Below are 22,287 nucleotides of genomic sequence, written 5' to 3'. Positions count from 1 at the left end.
GCTAGATACTGACGCAGATGCAGAAATCCCAGGTCCACTTTGTGGACATGTTGGTTGGTTATTGCCACTGTTAGTAATTTCATGTGGGAGCCAATTGAGCTTTTCTTTTTTATTTACTGCTCTCTCCATAAAATGGAGGTGTCCAGTCTTAGATACACATGAACTTTATTTCTCACAAAGTATGTTTAATTCAAAGTTGCAGATGTGCAGAGTGTGCACTTGCTGAACAAGTGTGGAAGATGTGTTTCACTGACGGAACTATTTTTGGTTTTGGTACATTTGGGTGGCATAGCCATCAAAATATGACCCAAGCCATTGACACAGAGAAGAGAGTGGGTAAAGGGTTGCCGGGGAGCTGACTTTGTGGCTGACTTTGTGGCTGACATGATAACTGGAAATGCTGTGGCATGATCGTCCAACACACTGAATGTTATTTCTTGTTCTACTATGTCAATGTAATCCCATTCTGGCTTGTTTAAATTAATATTCTCCCAATCAGGAGTCCGGTACCGTGTCATGTATCTGTGTCAAAGTTGGGGCCATGTATTCTTTTGAAAAATGAGGTCAGTAGGTCCGCCATCAAGTCACATGTGTCTTTCCTTTGTGTTTCTTACCTTTGGTTGCGTTACTGGAAGCCACTAAGGCTATACATACACCCTATGCATTGAAACCCAAACTCTTCAAGAGTGCCTACTGGGTAGATTATGAGGCGCAAAACACGGAAACTATTGTCGAGTTCCATTAGTTGCTTGATCTGCCTCTGTGTCTTTAGCCGGCCAAGGAAAATGGAGAAATCTGTGGTGTGGTCCGTACCTTCTGGGGCCAAGTTGACCCTCTCCGTCACATTGGATGGCAGCCAGAAGCACTTGCATTGGGACCAGTCAGAGACTCTGAGCCGAGCACTGGCTCACAGTGGCTGCTGCTCATTTCAAAGTGTCTGGATTAGGAACGGCCTGATGGCCCTCTGTTGTGCTGTGTGCCTTACTGGGGCTACTCCATCTCCTTCAGGCAAGGTCCTCCTTATTACTTTTAACATAGCGAGGAGGACGTGGGCTGAGGTTGTAGGACTAAGTAGGGCATACTTGCTCCCATGCCCTTCACCGACCCTCTGTGCAGCTGTTGTTGTTCACAACATTGGATAAGTAAGCAGATCAATTGTAAAGCATTCCCCTGTCATGATCCAGCACATGTGTGTACCATTATGACAGGGGAATGATTTACAATGAATCTGCTTATTTATCCAATGTCGCGTCCGTGACTTCTCCCCTCTCCCTTAGGCAGGGTCCTCCTTGCTACTAGAAAAGTGGGGAGCAGGACCTGGCCTGAGGCTGATGGAGGGTCCCATGCCACTCACCGGTGGCCCTCACGGCAGCTGAACCACTCAAGTCATGAACATTGGACAATTAAGTGGATTGATTCCATTATAAATCACTAGCCTCCCATAATACAGTACACAGCTTGCTATATTATGACGGGGGAATAATTTACAAATGGTCTGCTTGCTTAATTATCCAACGTGGCAATGAGTCAGCCAGCAGCCAGACAGTCTCTCCAACATCTCCAAATGCCATAAGTGGTGGACGGTATCTAGCAACTTTTTTCAGAGGGCTGAAGCCGTCCTCCTTGTAATTTAAAGACATAAACACAAATAATTGTGGTTTTCCACATAGAGGATTTGAATGCAGAATTGCTGCAAACCCAAACGTTAAACTATGTTTTCAATCAAATAAAATGTCTGGTGCCCACTCAACACGGATGGGTTTTGAACCTAGATTGCTTGACTGGAACACCAAACACTTATCCATGAGCCCAGGGAAACCTCTCATTCTGAAGCTCTGAAATGTCTCCGATTGACATTCTGCAATTCAGGGTGATTTGTGTTATGGATTCTTCAGTTTAGGTGTACACCTTTTCATAATTATCCAACAATGCTACAGGAACATCTCTTCTGTCCTGTGCACTTTCTTTATTGGAGAAGGATAAAAGTAATGGAATTTGCATATTTCAGTTTAGGATTTTTTGGGAGAAAGGTGAGCTTTATAAAAGGTGAGAATGTCACATTGCTGGACTGCGCAGCAATGAAAAATCTTTACCTTTTACAAAGCTCAGCAGTAAGAACAATTACTCCGGAATGCTCCGTTTATATTTGGTCACCAATGTTAGGAAGATTTCTTCTCTTGCTAAATGCTTATTAGTCCTGCACAATTTCTTCAAATGTGAAAGACAAATTGAATGCAATGTACATATTTCACTTAGATGTATGTTTTGGTGACAGGTGGGCTTTGTTAAAGATGAGGGTTTCAAATTGCTAGACTGCTAGACTGACCCGCAATGAAATACTTACCTTTTACAAAGCCAATCTATCTAAAGGTGGTGGGCTGTGCATGCTACCCACAGTGACAGAACGCTGCTAGCCACTCTTATATCACATGCACAGAATAAATGTGACAGAATCACGGACAACAACCACTATTTTGTTTGCTTATGCTCGTGGACATTTTCTTCTTCTATTTCCATAAAAACTTCGATTCAGGTAAGGAACATTACTCTATTCTGTATTTAATATGTATTGTTGCTTTACAGATAATTAACCTTTGCATATATTGCAATGTCCAGGTGGATGTCATTCAGGGTACTCTCTCTGCCGCTACAGACCCTATGCTTACTCTCTTTAACCCCACCACAATCCCATTGCATGTTCTGGTTGGGTTTTGTTTGGGCTATCTTCGGCTAATTTTGACAAGTCCATCGGAGGCTTCTTTTTTTCTTCTTGTTTTCTGCCCCCAACCAACTACCCCACCCACTCACCCACCCTCTCCATTCTCTCTGACCCCTCCACTCTTTACCCCACGCACATCCCATCCACTCTCTCTACCCCACCCACCCATTTCACTCTCTCTACCGCCAAATGTATCCCCTAGCCCCACCCACCTACCCCCACAACTCTCTCTATCCCTACCAACACCGTCTACTCTCCCTACCCCACCCACTTCGTCCACTCTCTACCCACACTCACACCCCCTCCACTCTCCCTACCATCTCCACTCTCTCTAAATCCACCAACCAAGCCCGACCACTCTCTCTACCCTCACCCACCCAGCCCCCTGAACTCTCTCTAACCCACACCCTGCTCTACCCTCTCTAACCCCACCCACCTACCTCCACTCTCCTAAACCCGTCCCCACTCCCAAACACCAACACCAACCAACCAACCCCCTTATCTCTATCTATCCCCATCAACCCACCCTATCCTCACATCACCTACTCTCTACCCTCACCCATCCCCCATCTCTCTACATACCCACCCTCTCTCAACCCAAGCCAGCCACCAAACCCCCACTCTCATCCCACCACCACTCTATCTCTGCCCCCATTCATATGCCCTACCTCCTCCATCTATCACCCACCCTACCCCCATCTCTAACCCCACCCACACTAGACCCTCTATTCCCCACTCTACCGTTCTCATACCCAAACCCTACACCCTGTCTCTATCACCCTCATCCCTCCTCTTACACTCTAGCTTCATTAATTAACCACCCACGCTCACCCTTACCCGCTCATATTCCCTCTTGCTCATCATTGATGGCACCCTCTATCAATGGCTTCCTCCCTTATTCTATTTCACTTCGTATTCTTGTACACACCTGCATCTCTTAACGCATCCATCTTGAAATGTTGCACTCTTCTTTGAGGACTGTGTGGGGATAAAGATCTTTATCCTTAGTGGGAATAAAGATGCTTGAGGGAGGCTGTTTGATAACCTAATTGCCGAGGCCCTCAAGGGGATTACAGCTTTTTGGAAAGAACTCTAAGATGTCGCTATGGGCCTGGTGGAACCAAATTGCCTGTACTTGTAGAATGGAAATGTGAATAAGTAGGGGGGAGCAGGGTTCAGGGGGATGAGCATGCATTGGTTACCCCTAGAAAGGTATCTTAATGCAACTAGAGAGGGTGGTGGTGTGTGATTAGGTGCAGTTTCTCTGAGGTCCCTTGGATAGAGGAGTGAAGCACTGGACAAGCGTACACTAACTAGAAGGCATTCATGTGGGGCCCTGCCCGAATAGTGAGAGGATGTGTGACTACTCTATTTTTGTCGAATGTTCCCTGTGTCTTGTATTGTGTGTCGTGTGTTTTCCTAGTGTGGATCTGTGTGTTTTGTCTTCCCTTATTAGTTATTTTAAGATATAGTATTTGAAATTGTCTTTGTCTTATTTCTGGTTGTTCACTGTGTGTGAAGAACTAATTAATCTGTGGACTCAGTCTGTGGTATGATGGAAGAGGCAGGACAAAGGTGACTTTTGATAGGTCAAGCACTTCATAGTATATATTTGGAGGGTGAAACATGGTTTGTATGCTATTACTATTATTGTGTTAGTTCTTTGGACGTGTACTGTTTAAGGATGCGGAATAGGTGTGGGGTAACGATTCCTAAGGATTGCTACTGGCGTATATTGTTGTTATGTCTGGGTTCTTTGTTTTGCATGCAACCTTTGGAATTATGCTATTTGAGCTATATAGAGTTTTTGGTACTGTTGATTACTGCATATATTAACTCTTGGCATGTCCCCTCTCGAATGTTATGGAATTGTTCTACTTTTGTTAATAACCATAAAGATTACTCAAACAAAATTGTATTGATTCAAATTTCACATATTAAGGCCTGAATGTTTAATTGAATGTGGACTTAATCATCTTGAACAAGCCATTATAAAATAAATCTGGCTTACGGGTCTCAGCATGTTCTGCCAGTACCTTAGTGGCTTTACATCAGGAATGTGGGGCTGCAGTAGGAGTGGATAATATAGGTGGGTTGAAAACAACACTGGAGTGCATCAATAAAACCAACAGTCTATATTTTACTCTCTCCCCTGAAGTGAGGTTTTAATAACTGTCTTTCCCTAATTCACTCTTAATGTAGGTAAGTGCATTGTTAGCAGGCTAAACTAAGGATGTGGAGGGTTCATACTTCTTTCCCTTTCAATACAATTATCAACTATTTTTCATAACTAACAAACTCAAAAGACAAGCCTGGGCTTCACAGAACGGCCTAGACCAGCTAAAGAAAATCCCTTTTGGAATGCATGTAGTCTCAAATAACTCAGTGGTTCTCTTTCTTTCCCCCACCAAAGGTTCTGACAGCCTTCAACTTAGCAAACATGCATGTCTTTGCATTGCAGACCAGAGTTAAGACATCCCAAGTACTGCCAGAACCGTTCCAACCTTATGCTCTTTTAGATGTTAGACCATGCATGGCATTCTCTAGACAAGATAGGCTAGCCTGTTTCAACTGGAATTCCTTCCAAATACTTAAACAAGACCTCTCCAGATGAGTATGCAGATGTTTTTGTTGGAAACTTATGTGGATTACCTAAAATGCACACCTGGGCATGTTTTCAAGGAATCCTGTATTGGCATCCATTGAAAGGAAGCTTTGAGTGAAACATTTCCTAAATTCCTCTTTGCCCTTCATATTTGTGTTCACACAATTCTTTATGTTGCTCCTGAGATGCCAGTGTTGGTTTCTTTGCAGACATGGTCTTCATTATGCATTTGCTGCCTTAACAGCTGTTTCACTTCTCCATGTCTAAGTTCAGTTAAGCATATATTGAGTTAATGGAGTAAGGGAAGGTTCTCTTCACTCCTAAATCACATCCACATCAGCCAAATAAGGGCAACTGGACATCCAAAGGGCGCAGGGAAGAGGCAAGAGTTCTCAGAAGCACTGTTAAAGGGCATAAGCTTCTGGCTGTCCACTAAGGCAAAAGTTCCCAGCCTGATTCTCTACCCACCATTGCAGTATCTTGTTTCTTGTGAGCTTCAGCTCTGACTCCCGCCTCCCACTTTTGCTTGTGGTTGGAGAGTCAGCAGGGTTCTTTCTGATCTCAATCACCCTAGGTCATGGGCTGCAGCAGCAGTATGTCTCCATCAATCATGTCCCTGGAGCCGCCCAGGCCAATGGCGCTAATGGGATAGTTGGCGGATTTGTCAAATTAGGGAATTTCCAAAGAAGTGCATAAATCTACCACCTTCACCCTCTTCTCTATTTAGGGTGTGGTCATGTTGCTATATGTTGCCATGCAATCTGAAAATCGATTCTAAAGTACTGCACCAATGCCTTGCCTGTTTGATGTCATAACCCTCATGCACTCATTCTATGAGTGTCTATGGGTAATTGTATTTAAAATGTTCCTCTTACCCATGTTATATTGCATCTCCCACCTTTCATTATGTTTTCCCTCCTTTTCCTGCTCCAGTCTCAATCATGTTCCTGTGTCTGTTTATTTTAATCATTTGTTTCCACAATGATATGTGTGTGCACTATAGACTGGATCACAGAAATGTGTATGAAAATATCACAACTCAACAGAACATGCTTTCACCTCTTGACAATTCTGTTTTGTTTTGAATGTTTCATGGCAGTAGAATAGACACTGTGGAGAGTGCTTCTAAAGCGTTTACTCTCATGCCACATAGTTGCCTTTATATTTTATAATCCCCTACTGTGTTATGTGCAATTTTAATATAATCTTTTAATCAAATCATTTAGACCCGATTGAACATTATGATAACAAACAGTAGCAAAATACGTGTTGATTATTGTGGCTAGAAATCAAAGATCATTCCCACTACCATAAAAAAAAGTAATCAGAGCGAGTTTATGACCAGTTTTAGAGAATAATTTAGAATAGGTGAAGTCAATTGTAGATAATGTGATGAACACACATAAAATGACACTATTAACAAGTGCACACCATTGTCTAATAAAACAGTGAATAATGTTCGCAAAATACTAGGTCCACACATGAATCTAAAGTAACCATTCCATCAAGCTAATGTTAAGGAGGTTTCTTGTTTAGTGAAGGAAATGCGATTGGGAGAAGAGCTGTGACAGTGTTCACATAAGGACAATGAGAAGATCGGAGGCAGGCTCGTTTTTGAATGAAGGCAAATCACTCTATATAGTAATTTAAATATTTGAAATACATGTCTTTAAAGTTTTAATTTGTGTTTGTATCATTTCTATTTGTGTGTGTGTGTGCTCGTGTGTGTGTGTGGGGGGGGTCTTTCTATGAGATTTGATGTAGCTTTCTGAATTATTCAGTCATCTTATGTACAGATAGTAACCTAACGGAAGACAGCGAATTAGCTGGCGGGGGCACTGGCCTGGAATAAAGTGCCAGGAAAAGAGTGGTATGTGTGCATTCTGGTCTGTACACTTTGCTACCCCACTCAATTTTTCATATGTTCCTGATTGTTTCATTTGCTCTGCTTCTGCTGGGACACTGAATCATGCCTGCATCCATCACCAACCCAAGGGCTCTGCAGGACACTACGGGTGCCATGGGTGCAGCGGATGTGTTGGGTTTGACATATGTGACAATCCGCAGGGTTGGCAGCAGTCAGTCAACAGCAGACACGAGCACAAAGCGAGTTGGGCTATCAGAACATAACCATTGCAGCGGTAAAGCTGGAAAACATGCAGGCAGGTTCCACACCAGCTGGCCCGCGACTGTGGCATGACAGTGCCACCTTATATAACCTGATCCTGTCTTGGAGGCTCAAAGGGATGTATTAAGGGTCCTAAGGTAGTAAACAGGTGGAGGGATGGTCTAAGTCCCTTCCATTGCTCTATGCACTATATGCATTTTCTAATGTGCGTATCACATTTATCTTGTCAATTTTGCTTTCCTTGTCTTGACCATATTGTTGTCTGTCGCTTTCCATCTTGTCACATGCAATTTCATACCTCTGCATCATTTAGTTAGCATTGCCCTGGTATTGCTAAACCTGACTGTTCAGTCATCTGGGTGTCCAGGCACAGAAACATCCAGATCAAGATCAAGGCAAAGTTAACAAACCTAGACAAAGTAATCCCATGGAAACAGGTAGGCACTGCTTTCAGGGGTACAACTAATGGATAGCGTACATGGTTGTCTGCTCAGCACAAAAAAGGGACAGCTGAAAATCAGGGTAACAAAATGAAAGCCCTTATACTCCTCGCAGTTGGCACGCTTGACTTAGCACAGCCGTGGATAACGTTACCAATGGGGCTGCAGGGTAATGTTTGAAAGAATGAGTGCCACAATATAGGTTTCCTCTAGGGATAAGGAGGTTTTGCCATGAAAGATTTCATCAAATTTCAATTTACTCAAATTAATTTTAACCAATGTTACACAAATATGTGTGGGTTGGCTTTAGGTAAATAAATAAGGTAGTGGGTTTATGGGGCGGTTGCGGGGGTCTCCCCCTGCATATAATTGCAGCAACATCTACCACAACATAAAAGAAATGTGATGAAATCATATTCATTAAAATCATTTTGCCAAACTCACACAGAACCCAATTGGTGGAAAGGCAAAACTAAAATGAGAAGAAATAAGACCGAGCAGCCACAACCATTGACGAGGTCTGCAAAATCGTGTGTCATTCAAGCCTTAAACAGTGCTAATCTCTGAAACCATACAAATACCACAGATTTAAATCATAACAAATCTATCAAAACAGCCTATTATGCCACAAAAGGAAATAGACTAAGGCATAACGGGAGCATACTGGTAGGTGTAGCAGTACAACGTTCACCATTGAAACATTCTAAATGTCCATTGACTCTGAGTGACACTAAGCTACACGTTACCCTACATATACAGTACACCTAGAGTGGTCAAGAAAAGCAGTTCCCCTGATAAACTAACCTGGTATAAAGAAGTTAAAAAAACACAACTACTGTTTTGGGGTGCACTAAGAAACAGGTGTAGAGCCCAAGCCAACACACCAACACAAGCTCTGTACAAAAGAAAGAATTATTTGCAGTAATTAAAAACAAATCTGAGCTTCATGAGAGGAATATCAAACCACCTCGACACAGCATCCCTTTTGGAAAGTTCAATCGCGGTGATCCTGCAGAGCAATAACCACAATCTGCAAAAGAAGACATGAGCATAAAAGATGAAGGAGATCCATTGTGCCAGAATGCACAAGGGATGATATGGACTGTTTAATACAGTTGGTCAAAAGGAATATAATGCATCCTAAATGAGTTGATGAAGTGAGAGTTGCAGCTGGTAATGGACCTGATTGAGATGTCTCATTTACATGGGGGAAGATAAAGTGGACATGTGTAAAATCAACTACAAATGCCATAATCAATGAAACTAAGCAAACACGTAGAAAAGAGAGCCTAAGGAACAACATGTATGGGTGGCATTCTCAAAAACATAGTTTAAGAATGTATCGTGTGTCAAGAAATGTGAGTAATGAATTGGATGTGGATCAAAAGAATGGTCAACATAAGAGGATATGAGGATCACAAGGGCAAGACAATCTTCGCACACAGAGTTTCTGATAAAGCCTACACTACGACATACCCATAAAGTAATATCAATGTTGATTTGACATTTAATAGTCAATTAGTTGTCCATTGAGTCAAGGGCAAAAACATACGATTTCCAGAAGCAATAGCTAAATAACAGTAGGTGCTACATTGAAGCCAAGCAAACAAGTCTGCTTTTGATGAATTTTTGATGTGAATGGGAGGAGGATTTGGCAGGAAATAGGGCGATGTTGCATATTTTATAATGCAGCCATAACTTATGTAAAATAAATCACAATAAGCCTTCTCAAAATCAGAACAACTAAGTACCTGATTCATGGAGAATTTTCCTATGGGATTGCACCATTATAAAATGCCTCCATGAATCAGGCCCTAAATGTCATAGATAACCACACATTCAAATAAAACAAGAAACGATTCCAATTGGCTATTCCACACCCACATTTATGTTATCATTTGTTGTTTTGTTTTGTTGGGATGTCACAGTTTCAGCCACAATTTGATATGCAGCCATATCTTAGTTCGATAATATATCAGCCCAACACCATAAGTTGTCACAGTCTATTTGCTGCAAATTGGAATCCCCTCCTGCACGAAAGGCAATTTTCCTTAATAGATGAGTGTTAGGACATTTACAGAGGAGATGTCTCGCAGGCTCAATTGCTTTGGTCTGGCACACTCTGCATTTCCGATCCTCTCATAAAACACCAACTCTGGTGCCCATCACTTCAGAAGAGTCCATCAAATTAAATTGTTTTTTCAAGTTTTTGGTATGTAGATAGGAGTTCGGAAAAGCAAGGAGATAACTCACCAGCCGATATTGTGGTTCACGTAGTCCCACGTAGTCTCTACTACAACTCTTTGCTGCCAAGGCAATAAAATTTTGTTCATGATCCAACTCCCGGATTTTGCTGTTAACTAGATGTTTGTATTTGACCCTTGGAATGTTGTTACTGACAATGTTCAATTTCAGATTCCACAGGGATCCCACCTCAATGATGTTAGTGCATATGTAAGGAGTGTGATGGTCTTCTGGTAGCATGGCTGAGTGTAAAGTGTTGAGGCCAGCGTCAATCAATTAATGGTAATACATGGCTCGATGCATCATTTTGACTGATACATTGGAGCATAACCGCAGATCGTTTCACATAAATTCCACTGGCGTTCTAGAGGGAAATTGAAGCATGGATTTGAAACAAAAGGATTCCAATCTGCTTACTGGCTTAGTGTCCTTTTTGCCCCAAGCCTCGGTACCTAATGTCAATTTTGGTACTATCTTGCCTTGTATAAATTAACGAGGGTGGAGAGTGAGTGATCATCAATAATGACTGCAGGGTATTTATACTCCTCCCACTTGCTTGATCTGGACCCCTTCAAAGAACCATTTGTATTTGTTTTTGAGAGTTGGTTCTTTTTTTTATTTATTTTATATTTATTGTGCATTAGCCAAACCTATTTCGACTTTTTACACATCCATCAAACATGTAGACAACCTTTTAACATATAGTAAAACTTTACAACAATTTAGTTACATAATCCAAAAAGAAAAAAGGAAAAAAGGAAAAAAGAAAAACACAGAAAAGTGCTTTAATGCATAAGAATGATAGGTTGACATTTACCCCTTCCAAGAGCACCCCACAAAGCACTTTGAAAACGCATATGCAATCTCTACTACTTAGATCATCTGCCTCTGTGCCCAAAGAGTTTCTTTGACATTATTCACCGGCTTTAGACTCCTTCTTCTAACTTTCCAGTATTTACAGTGGTAACATATTTTGTTGAGAGTTTTAAGACTCTCGAGATACGGACCACTTCTGTTGTAGAAACACTTAATTACCAGCAATGAGACTTTCCCAGAACATGCCAGATTAAAAAAGTCTACTAACTCTTATGGCCCAGGTACCCGGGCAATCAATCAGTACATGATGTATTGAGTGCTTGATATTCAAATCACAACCCTGACAGATATCCGCTGGACAGGATACCCTGTCCCTCGTGCTGGATCTCCAAGGTTTGAAGAATATTCATCCTAAATCTGAGGAAATCCACCCTAACAGTAGGATCCAGGGTCCTCCTCAGATAGGTAGGCAGAAATGATCTTGGTTTATCCAGCATCAATAGGGAAGAGGAGAACTTCAGCATCCTCATTCAGTCAATAGTTCTAATCCAGTCTCCTTTTTTCATATTACCCTTAATTTTAGTTAGTATCTCAGTGGATTTTTTATTGTCAAAGGGTTGACTTTGGCATAATCAGCAAGAGCGTTTAAGAGGCGCTGAAGGCCAATTTGCGTATGGTCCAAAATAGCGATATTGTTCGCGTAAGCAACCACAATATCTTTGTCATTCCCAATTTAGGGCTAGCCACGAGCAAATTATGAAACCAATCAAAAATATCCGCCACAAACAAATTGAATAGAAAGAGGGCAACCAAACAACCCTGATGTACTCCTCGATTTAGCTCGATTTCCCTCAATAGATCCCCAGATTTAGAGAGTCTCACCCGAAGAGTCGAGTTATGAGATAATTCGACCAGTATTGCCAACAGGCTCTCAGGGAGACCCCAACCCTTCAATTTTGCCCCCAAGTCGATCTCTATTGATGGTATCAAACACCTGGGATAAATCCACCCAGGCTCCAAATAATGGTTTCCCCTCCTTCACAAAGCATCCTGCTCTTACACTGCTCAAGACCAGACTGTTGAGAGAAGTAGAAAGGCCTTTTCTAAATCCTGTTTGGAATTTGGAGACAATCCTATTTTCTCTAGCCCAGACTTCTAGATCTCTCAACACAAGGCCTGCAAATATTTTACTGTCCACATTCAATAAAGAAATTGGACGGTAGTTGGATGCAGCTAGACAGTCACCTCGCTTGTAAATTGGGACAAACTTTTCCACGATTCTGGGATGGTTCTGGTTTCAATTATATGGTCGAAAGAGTTGGTTCTTGCTTGCCAAGAAGAAATGATTTTGTTTTTTGTCACATTTCTGTTTAGATGATGAGAGGAGGCACACTATGATTGTTGTGTCAGCAGGGCTTGTAGGAGTATATATGAGTAATAAGAGCCCATCCGCATATCCCAACCAACATATTTTAGTTTGCCTCAGCCAAGGTGGTAATGCTGTGGGTGTGACCAAGGTGAGAGAAAATCTGGTGACTAGGGAGATGATGATACGCATGGTGGAGTGCTGTTTCTGAAGCCTGTTTGGTTAAACTGCAGTACATTATTTATTTCAGTGCAGTTATTTATTTCCTCCAGTAACATTCTTGTGAAGAGTTTTGCTGGTGTGTTCAGCATAGTAAGTACCCTGTAGCTGGATGGATCTTACTGAGAGCAATGCTTGGATCCAAGTACGATAATGCTCTTTGTCATGGACTATGGAAGTTGGGCACTCCATCTGATATGTTGGAAGAGTAGAAATAATTTATTGCTCCATTCTTCTGGGCTAAATTTCATTAAGGCATTGCGAATGTCATCAGGTGCTCGCACTGTTGAGGTCTTGCTTTTCTGATGTAATGTGATACGTTCTCACAAATGTGGTTGGGTGATTTCATATAGCTGTTGCATACTCATGTAGATGGCATGGAGACAGCAAAAGTGTTGGAATCATGACACTTCTCAACCTATCAAATGAGTTCAACAACGTAGACAACCAACTCCTGCTTATTAGAGAAAGTGAGGCTGGAGCCATACACTTAGAAGATAACTTGATGCGTTCCTTCTTAGAGGACAGATTCTAAGCAGTAGCAACCAAACCATTTTAATTGCACCTCATTAATTTCACCTCTGGAGTCACACTGTGTGTGTCACTATTACTCCTATTAGTTAATATTTAAATTCTTCACTTCATGACACTTCTGGATTATTTTGCAACACAGTGTTATAACTGAACCAATGACACATGAATAGCATGCATGTCTGTATCATTCAGTGCAAGATACACAACCCTTGGAAATAGACTACTGGAAGTCGCCAATGCAAAGCCTGCTGGCCTCAGCCGATTTGGCCATATGTATTTGGGCCTTACCTAAAACCTGTCAATCAGGTTAAAAGATTGGGAGCCCAGAAAGATCAAAGCCCATCACACATCTATCTCTAAAGTAGGTTCACATTTCTTGAAGCTCCGGGGTAGAATGTTATGTTAGCTGAATTTGTAAAGCACACTTTCACCCGAAGGCATCTTGGCTCTAGGCAACCCATTGACAGATTCCACCTACCCAAAACCTAAAAAAGAAGTTTTTTTCAGAGAATGTCTAAATTCCAGATGATTTTGAATATGCCTAAGAGCGGGCGGTTTTGAGTTCCACAATGTGGCAGAGGCAAATGAGAAAGCACAACCCCCTACCCTGGACCGGCAGTACTTAGGAACCAAAACTAGATGGGCATTGGCAGAGCAGAGGGCCCAACCAGGGAGATAGGGAGCACATTTGTTCTAAAGATAGTCCATTCCCTGGTGGTAATAGGCTTGGTGTACCAGGCAAAGAGATTTAATTCAATTTGCCTGGCCACCAGGAGCCAATAGAGGGAGCATGAAAACAGGGGTAATGTGAATACCACACGAGGCCAGCCAGATGTTTCAACAGTTTCAGCCAGTGAACAAGATCCAAGGGTTGGGCTAGAAACAAAGCATTGCAATAGTCTATTCGACCTAAAACCAGAGAGGCCACTACCGGAGGTAGTAGATGACTAGGCAGAAATGGCGAAACCCTGCACAGGATCCTAAAATTAAAGTGACAAGCTTTAAAGACTGCAGCCACCTGAGAATCCATGGAAAGTGAGAAACACAAACACACCCCTACATTCTTGAAAACTGTCACTGGCAAGAGAAAATCACCCAGTGCTGAAGACCAAAACAGGCGAGTCCAACGTGTCTGATTAGGAGGGGAACCAACCACCAAAACCTCTGTCTTGCCCCCGTTCAGCCTCAGCCAGTTGATGTTCACTCCCCGAACCCCAGCCATCAGGCACTGACACATGCACAACGACACCTCAGCCTGGTTAAGATCTAAGTGAAACAGGATTTGGGAGTCATCGACATATGAGTAGCACCGGAGGTCGAAAATGCGGGCGAGACAAACAAGAGGCTGGATATGAACGTTTAAAATCATAGGACACAGGGCAAAGCCCAGTGGGACCCCACAGGAAAATGACCAAAAAGGTGAAGAAAAGGAAGCAGAGAGAGTTATTGACACCTATCAGTGAGGAAGGAGGCAAACCGCACAAATTGATTCTTATGGAAAAAGTCAGGTCTTATATCCTATAATGTATTTATTTATTTGCATTTGTAAAACGCACAACTGCCGTCGGGTATCATAGCGCTGTTAAGAAGGCTTACTTGCTACATGACATGAGCCTCAAGGAAGGGAGGAAACTGGAGGACTCTGACTCAATAAAGTTTGTAATTATTCACAAAATATTGTTCCTTCAATTAATGTAAATAGCAGACCTTTGAAAATTGAGGGATGCCTTAACGTAATTAATAAATGCTTCCATAAATTCAAGTACTGGAAACTCAGACAGCCACCAGTAAAATGCATAATCTACCTGTGTAGAAGAGGTGGAAGCAAGTAAACCCATTTAGATCAATTGCAAGTTGTCCACGTAATTCATTAAGACAATCACATCTTCTTTAAAAATAATATGTATGCTAAATCTGAAACCGTGTTAATGGTTGAACACTTGCTGGGTAGCTTGGGTTAACTGACAGCATTCCCAAAAGAAATCATAATATCATACCTAGTACATATCAGGGAATATAATGCCAAACTGATCATGGGGAAGGGATTCAGAAGAGATGGCAGAAATAAAAAAAAAAGAAAAGTATGCATTGCAACTTGTGCTATGGATTTCTATAGCAAAACATTGTTCAATTCATTATGCAATGTCTTTAAGGAGTATTCACACTACATGCTCATATAATATGCAGATGTTCCAAATGCAGTAATTGTTTATATCCTGATGTTGTCAGAAGACTGATTCCTTATTTCCGATCTTTAAGCTGACGTGCAAAGTTGGGAGACACAATAACCTAATCCATCTTGAGAGGAAATCAAACATATAATCAGAAAATTTCAGTGGATTGTAGAGGAAATTGTTAGGAGCTTTCTTAAAAAATCAGAGGGCACCACAGAGAAAACTTTAACTGAAATGTACTGTTACAGGGAGAAGTTGATGTAATTTGCTTGAGATTTCATCTTGTAAAATCAGATCAATGAAAATGGTGCCACCAGAGGATCTTACAATCTCAAAGAATTAAGATGACTTGAAACTAATTTACCTATTTGTTTACAGGAACCGGGGTGTGGAATGTCCACAAAAAGAAGTTGCATCTTTTCCTCGGAAATGTGGGAAATGTGCATTCTATGTGAACCATCAAGTAAAGGGATTGCAAAACAGCTTCAGCCTAATTTTTGAAGCAGTGGAAAACAACCCTAAAATACTTTGGCAATGTAGGGGCACTGTGAGCAATGACATTACACTCAGAGGAGGCAGTAAATAGTGGCAAGGGGATTCATATGGAAAATATAGACATCAAATGGCTGGTTCACATTACAAAGGGAAATGTATATTCTTGCAGTAAGCACGTGTTTAAAATGGAATAGTTTAGGGCAACAGATCATCTGTCCAGTTTGCACTGTGTACATACAAACCTAAACTAATCAATTCACACCGCTACTCCTATCCCATAATTAGTAACATGTATTTAAAAAATCAGTGCAAAGCAGGATCAGATGAGATGTCAAAGTGTGCTTTTATGCAATGGAATTAAAACATGCAAATATTTTACTGGCTATGTGATCTCATTTAGCATTTCAGAAACTGCAAGGTAGAAACATGCAGTGATTGAAAAGCACTATTGTATGTGCAGGAAGCGACTGTTGCAAATAGGTTGGGCAAAACTATTGTGATGGAAGGAAAAATACAGAGGCAGCTTGGATCGTGGGCATGTACAACACAGAGGGGCAAATCCAGTTGATTGACAGGGTTAACATTTAAAAGCAAGGAAAAGAGTGGGTATAGTTAGTCTGGCTGAGAGCTGCAGAAACATTCTGGAAGACAGCAGACTGAGCAGACGGGCGGTAGACTAAGGGAAGCTGAAGTCTTGGCATACAACTCGTGTCCTTCGTGTGGGCGGTTGGGCTTTGCAGAGTTTGCGATGCTCCTGTTTGCTGTCAAGCCAATTCAGAGGGGTTCCCCAGAGATAACAGTGCAAGAACTTTGCCGAAGTGCAAAGTGAACATACTTGTAATAAGTGAGGTGTATGCACAAATCGATGCATTTTTAGCCAGCCAGGGGTGCTCATTACATATGTAAAATATCAATGTGAAAAGTGAATGCAACTCTGAATTTACACATTTTATTAAGCATAAACATTGACAAGTGTTCTAATACAAGGATGTGTTGTTAGCTGATTACAGCCTGTTCTATTATGAGTGGTGTATTTTGAAATAGTTTTTTTTTTCTGTTGCTTCTCCACATTCGCAATGGTAAACACGTCCCATGTATAACTGTTACAGTGTATGATTGGTAAGTTTATCTGCCTCGGTAAAGACACATTACAAAAATCACGACGTGTTCTGATACATTTTATGGCATTTGAGTCATATTGTTTAATCTTCATGCACAAGCAAGGGTGAAATGGAAAATGCTTTCTTGACAGTAATCTATTGTGGGCTCTGTAGTTAGACAGTGGGTGAGTGTGCAGTGTGTCAGCTGTGCATGTTTACAGCTGAACGGAAACTGCCAAAGGCAATAGCCCAGCCTCGTAAATAAGTTGGTGGGAGAGACAGGTGACACTGTCAAAATCAATCCAAGTGTAAAAAGTCTAGTGATTTTCCTTTAGAGTTTCCCCAGAATAAAATACAGGTTTTAGAGTATTCTCAGGGGTGCATTATTACTCTATATGGGGCATTACCATAATAATGCCATACCACTTTACCACCATGAAAGAATACCACGAGATTAGGTATAGCCCTCTGACAAAATCTCTAACAGCATTTTATCAACCAGGGCAAGGAAAATTATGATAGATGCAGAAATATCAGATCAATGATTACAGTAGTATCTTCAATAAAATGGAGGCAACCATTTTCTCAGGAAGTCACTAGATTGAATATACATGCTTTCCAAAAAATAAATATAAGACAAGTCCATAGAACCATAGGTTTGGGATTTCACATTATTCTAAGCAATGTGTCAGGGGAAACACTGCAGAAACTCTATGCAGAAACGGTTCCTGGACCATTATTCATACTGCCAGATATGCACATGTTTTCTCTAAGTTTTGGGTCACTGCTTCCAGATGAAGTATTTTCTCTTTGAGCCTCTTGAACAAAAGTTATATAGTGAGGGTAACACTGATGAAACATATGCTCTTTGCAGCAGGCTGTATTAACATATAATTGTTTTACCCTATTTATTAGATTTTATTTGCCTTCTGATCTGTTTCCTTGTACGAGCTAGTTATCAATGATTGCCTGCCCATGTTGATTTTCATTTAAATTTTCATCAATTTAGTTCCTTGTAGGCCCACCTGGAGTACAGCTAATTTATCTGATTATTGACCCAGAAGCGGATGCTTTATCAGCTGGTATTTCAAGTTTTGTTTGAACTCAATAAAATATATGAGAATCACCTTCTCCAGATACATGACTCAGAAGTAAAGAATACATTCAGAACCATTACATTTAAGCAATAATGACCCGAGTTAATAGGGTCGCCCGTGCTGTTATCACCCGTTCCAGTATGCAGAACAGGTGATTATTTCTACTAGCACCCTGGTGTGCTAATCCAGTAACCCAAGGGTGCTAATAGCCATGTCTTTTGTATGAATGGACGGGACACTTTGCAGCTTCCCATTCATTCATACAAAAAACAGATGCAATATGGCCACCACAGAGCTGGAAGACAGGACTCCAAGCGAAGCTCCTCTTCCATTTCCATGGTGGCTAGCATGAAGACTGAGTGGCAGCGGTGGTGGGGCCCCACCATTGCTGCTGAAGGCATCAGGTAAGTGAGGGTTAAGAGGGGTGGCAAATTGAAGGGGACAGGAGGGCGTGGGGAGATGGCGCTGTCAGGAAAGCAGCCATCAGGTTGCTCGGAATGTGGTATTGGATCATGGTATTCAGCCCTCGATCCAAGCAACCTGATTGGTTGCTCCGCCCACCGCAGGTGCTAATAAATAAACAGGAAAACATGGCAAAGTGGAAATCCTTCAGAGTAAAGTCAGAAATCATCCCGGTGAAAATGAACATCCTATCAAGAATCCTCTACCACCTAAAAACTACTCACAACTGTCAACAAGAAGATTTGCACACTATGAAGTTAGCAAAAGACAGTGCCTATTGGAAATGTGGTTATGAGTGAAAGGACCTTTCAAACCTAATAGTAAGCCATGAGAAAGATTCAGCTCTAGGACAAGGTCATGAATGGACTTAACTGGCAAAAGCTGGGAACAGTATCCATTATTTGCTGGAAACCCAATAAAAGGATGTAAAAACAACACAATAGTGTCTAGATACATCCACTGTCAATGATCTTAGCTCAAAAGTTGAGCATGTTATTTTGAAATGGACCGATTTGTTAAGTCTACATGTAAAATGAGATTATGTATAAAACCAAGCATGGTCTTCATTGGTTAAAATTGATTAAAATTGCATGTCAAATTCTGTTTGCATTAAATGATAAACTGTTTCAGCTCCTAGTTTCATAAAAACTTTTGTTTGAAGATGTGTACCAATTTAAATGATTTATCACAATATGAAATTGCCTTAAAATCTTACCTTTCTACATAATCCAAGAGTCTTGAACAGTGATTAGATGCTGGAGCATCATGTCCTCCCACTGCGTAAAGAAATCCATCACAAGTGGCAACTCCAACTCCGCCTCTTCTCTTGCACATTGGGGCACAAACATTCCACGTATTTGTGTGTGGATCATAATATTCCATTGAGCTCAAGCAAGAACTTCCATCCCGACCACCAACAGCATACAACCTGTTCATGAAACACAATGGTTTATCACCATAAACATATTGCTAAGTGGATATTCGAGAAAGGGGACATTCACATTAAATATGTATGTTTAATACAAAATATAGTGATGGTCGAATTGTGAATGTTCCTTATACGTTGCTGTAATACTATGTACCCTTTGCCCAAACCTTTTTTGAGAGAGTTTACATAAAAAAAGATCAACACGGAGTTAATCAAATGGAAATGTAACTCTTTTTTCAACTGATTACCTCTTCCTACTTACTTCATTGGCCAATAGCTGTTTTTTTCCAAAGAAAATGTATAATGTAATCCACGTTTCCAATTGAGACATGCTAACCTTGAATAACAATACAAGGAATGGTATTTTCCAAAACGGAGTTCAACTCATGTTCTAAGTACAGCAAACTGAGACTAATACCAATATTTATAACACAATGGAAGCATCTTAAATAAAAGAAATGTTAGCGATATTGGTGTTATTCATTGCTATTTATTATCACACTGACTTTGCGTGATACATTTTTTCGATCCATGTGTTTGGCTAATTAAAAAATTGAATAACTTTGAAACATGTAAACCTTTGCCTTGAATCAAAAATGCAGTGTTATATATTGTGCAACCCTAAAATGTCAGTCAGCTACAACATGTGCGGAGGTCTATTGGATACTGACCCAGAAAAATATGAAACATTTGACTTCTAGATGAAGTTCTGATGCCCTCCCAACATCTCAAAGCTAATATATAGTGTGTAACTTGAAATTACATAAATCAGTATATTTGATCCTCATGGAGTTTGCACTACGTATGAAGCTTGTATATACCAAATGGAAATGTTACTAATAACTTAATATCAAAAACTGAATTAGGTGATGCAATTAACAGTGCTTGAGTATCCATTAAGCAATAATACTGTGTTATGCAGGCTTCACCAGCTGGTAACGGCCCACAGAACGTGATATTATTGCTATAAGTACCACAAGGCAAACCGTCACTGTGGCGCTGCTTTGTCGCAGCAGCGGGCTGGGAGAGTCAAGATTGCCATTGAAATGGAAGGTAGTGCTCCGCTCTGAGCCCCTCTTCCGTTGACTAGGAAGTTAAGCAGACGGTGCAGCCGTGAGTGGAAGAACACCTTTTCAGTTAGGGAGTTGGTGGGGAAGGGGTTGTTGAGGGGCTGGATTTGGGGGCAGGAGGCAGGGGAGGAGGGAAACAACCGCGCTGAGTTCAGAGACCACTCGGATTGCTCTGAACCGTGCTTGCTTTGGTACATTCAGCTCGGGTTTGGAGCAACCTGATTCGAAGGGTGCTAAATAATGATAATAGATCTAAAATGCAAATTGTCATGCTTTAGTATATATATTACATTATTCAATAATTAACATGACAGATGCATATAGAGATTGACAAGGGGGGTCCTGGGAGTCCCTCTGCCAGACATTAGTCCTGGCTTCCAGAGATTTACCCAGAGTCTTTAGCTCACTATCTTTCACAGAGAAGAAATATCCCAAACATATCAGTCTTTGTCCTGCCCTGGGGCAGTCCAGCACCAAAATGCTAGGCAATTCTCCTCTGAACAAGAGTACCAACAGCATCCCCAGACACGTGTTTCGGTCTGGTTGGACCTCAACAGTAAGGAGGAGCTGTGCCTCTCTAAGAATAGTGAGCAAGGGGTCCAAGTCTGGATTCCCCATGTAACTTAGGGTGAGACCCAAAGTTACTTAAATATGCAAATTGACAAGGGGGGTCCTGGGAGTCCCTCTGCCAGACATTAGTCCTGGCTTCCAGAGACTAACCCAGAGTCTTTAGCTCACTATCTTTCACAGAGACGAAATATCCCAAACATATCAGTCTTTGTCCTGCCCTGGGGCAGTCCAGCACCGAAATGCTAGGCAATTCTCCTCTGAACAAGAGTACCAACAGCATCCCCAGACACGTGTTTCGGTCTGGTTGGACCTCATCAGTAGGGAGGAGCTGTGCCTCTCTAAGAATAGTGAGCAAGGGGTCCACATCTGGATTGCCCTAGTAACTTAGGGTGAGACCCAAAGTTACTTAAGACCCCTTGCTCACTATTCTTAGAGAGGCACAGATCCACCCTACTGATGAGGTCCAACCAGACCGAAACGTGTCTGGGGTTTCTGTTGGTACTCTTGTTCAGAGGAGAATTGCCTAGTATTTCGGTGCTGGACTGCCCCAGGGCAGGACAAAGACTGATATGTTTGGGATATTTCTTCTCTGTGAAAGATAGTGAGCTAAAGACTCTGGGTAAGTCTCTCGTAACCAGGACTAATTTCTGGCAGAGGGACTCCCAGGACCCCCTTTGTTAATTTGCATATTTAAGTAACTTTGGGTCTCACCCTAAGTTACTAGGGGAATCCAGACGTGGACCCCTTGCTCACTATTCTTAGAGAGGCACAGATCCACCCTACTGATGAGGTCCAACCAGACCGAAACACGTGTCTGGGGTTTCTGTTGGTACTCTTGTTCAGAGGAGAATTGCCTAGCATTTCGGTGCTGGACTGCCCCAGGGCAGGACAAAGACTGATATGTTTGGGATATTTCTTCTCTGTGAAAGATAGTGAGCTAAAGACTCTGGGTAAGTCTCTCGTAACCAGGACTAATGTCTGCCAGAGGGACTCCCAGGACCCCCCTTGTTAATTTGCATATTTAAGTAATTTTGGGTCTCACCCTAAGTTACTAGGGGAATCCAGACGTGGACCCCTTGCTCACTATTCTTAGAGAGGCACAGATCCACCCTAATGATAAGGTCCAACCAGACCGAAACACGTGTCTGGGGTTTCTGTTGGTACTCTTGTTCAGAGGAGAATTGCCTAGCATTTCGGTGCTGGACTGCCCCAGGGCAGGACAAAGACTGATATGTTTGGGATATTTCTTCTCTGTGAAAGATAGTGAGCTAAAGACTCTGGGTATGTCTCTCGTAACCAGGACTAATGTCTGGCAGAGGG

The 22,287-nt window shown here is 41.6% G+C and overlaps 1 protein-coding gene across 1 annotated transcript in view; it reads right to left on the bottom strand.

Moving 5' to 3' along the window:
- Positions 1-22,287, bottom strand: part of KLHL1 (kelch like family member 1) — a 1,778,891-nt gene that overhangs the window by 151,187 nt on the left and 1,605,417 nt on the right. Inside the window, exon 9 of the mRNA XM_069639396.1 lies at positions 19,115-19,327. Within this exon, the coding sequence (XP_069495497.1) occupies positions 19,115-19,327 (213 nt within the window). The remainder of the gene's footprint in view (positions 1-19,114; positions 19,328-22,287) is intronic.

The sequence above is a fragment of the Ambystoma mexicanum genome, chromosome 7q (assembly GCF_040938575.1).
Source record: "Ambystoma mexicanum isolate Mex_15411 chromosome 7q, UKY_AmexF1_1, whole genome shotgun sequence".
In the NCBI taxonomy this organism is placed as follows: Eukaryota; Metazoa; Chordata; class Amphibia; order Caudata; family Ambystomatidae; genus Ambystoma; species Ambystoma mexicanum.
The sequence above is the reverse complement of the archived record's forward strand: the minus strand, read 5'-3'. Positions and strand labels throughout refer to the sequence as shown.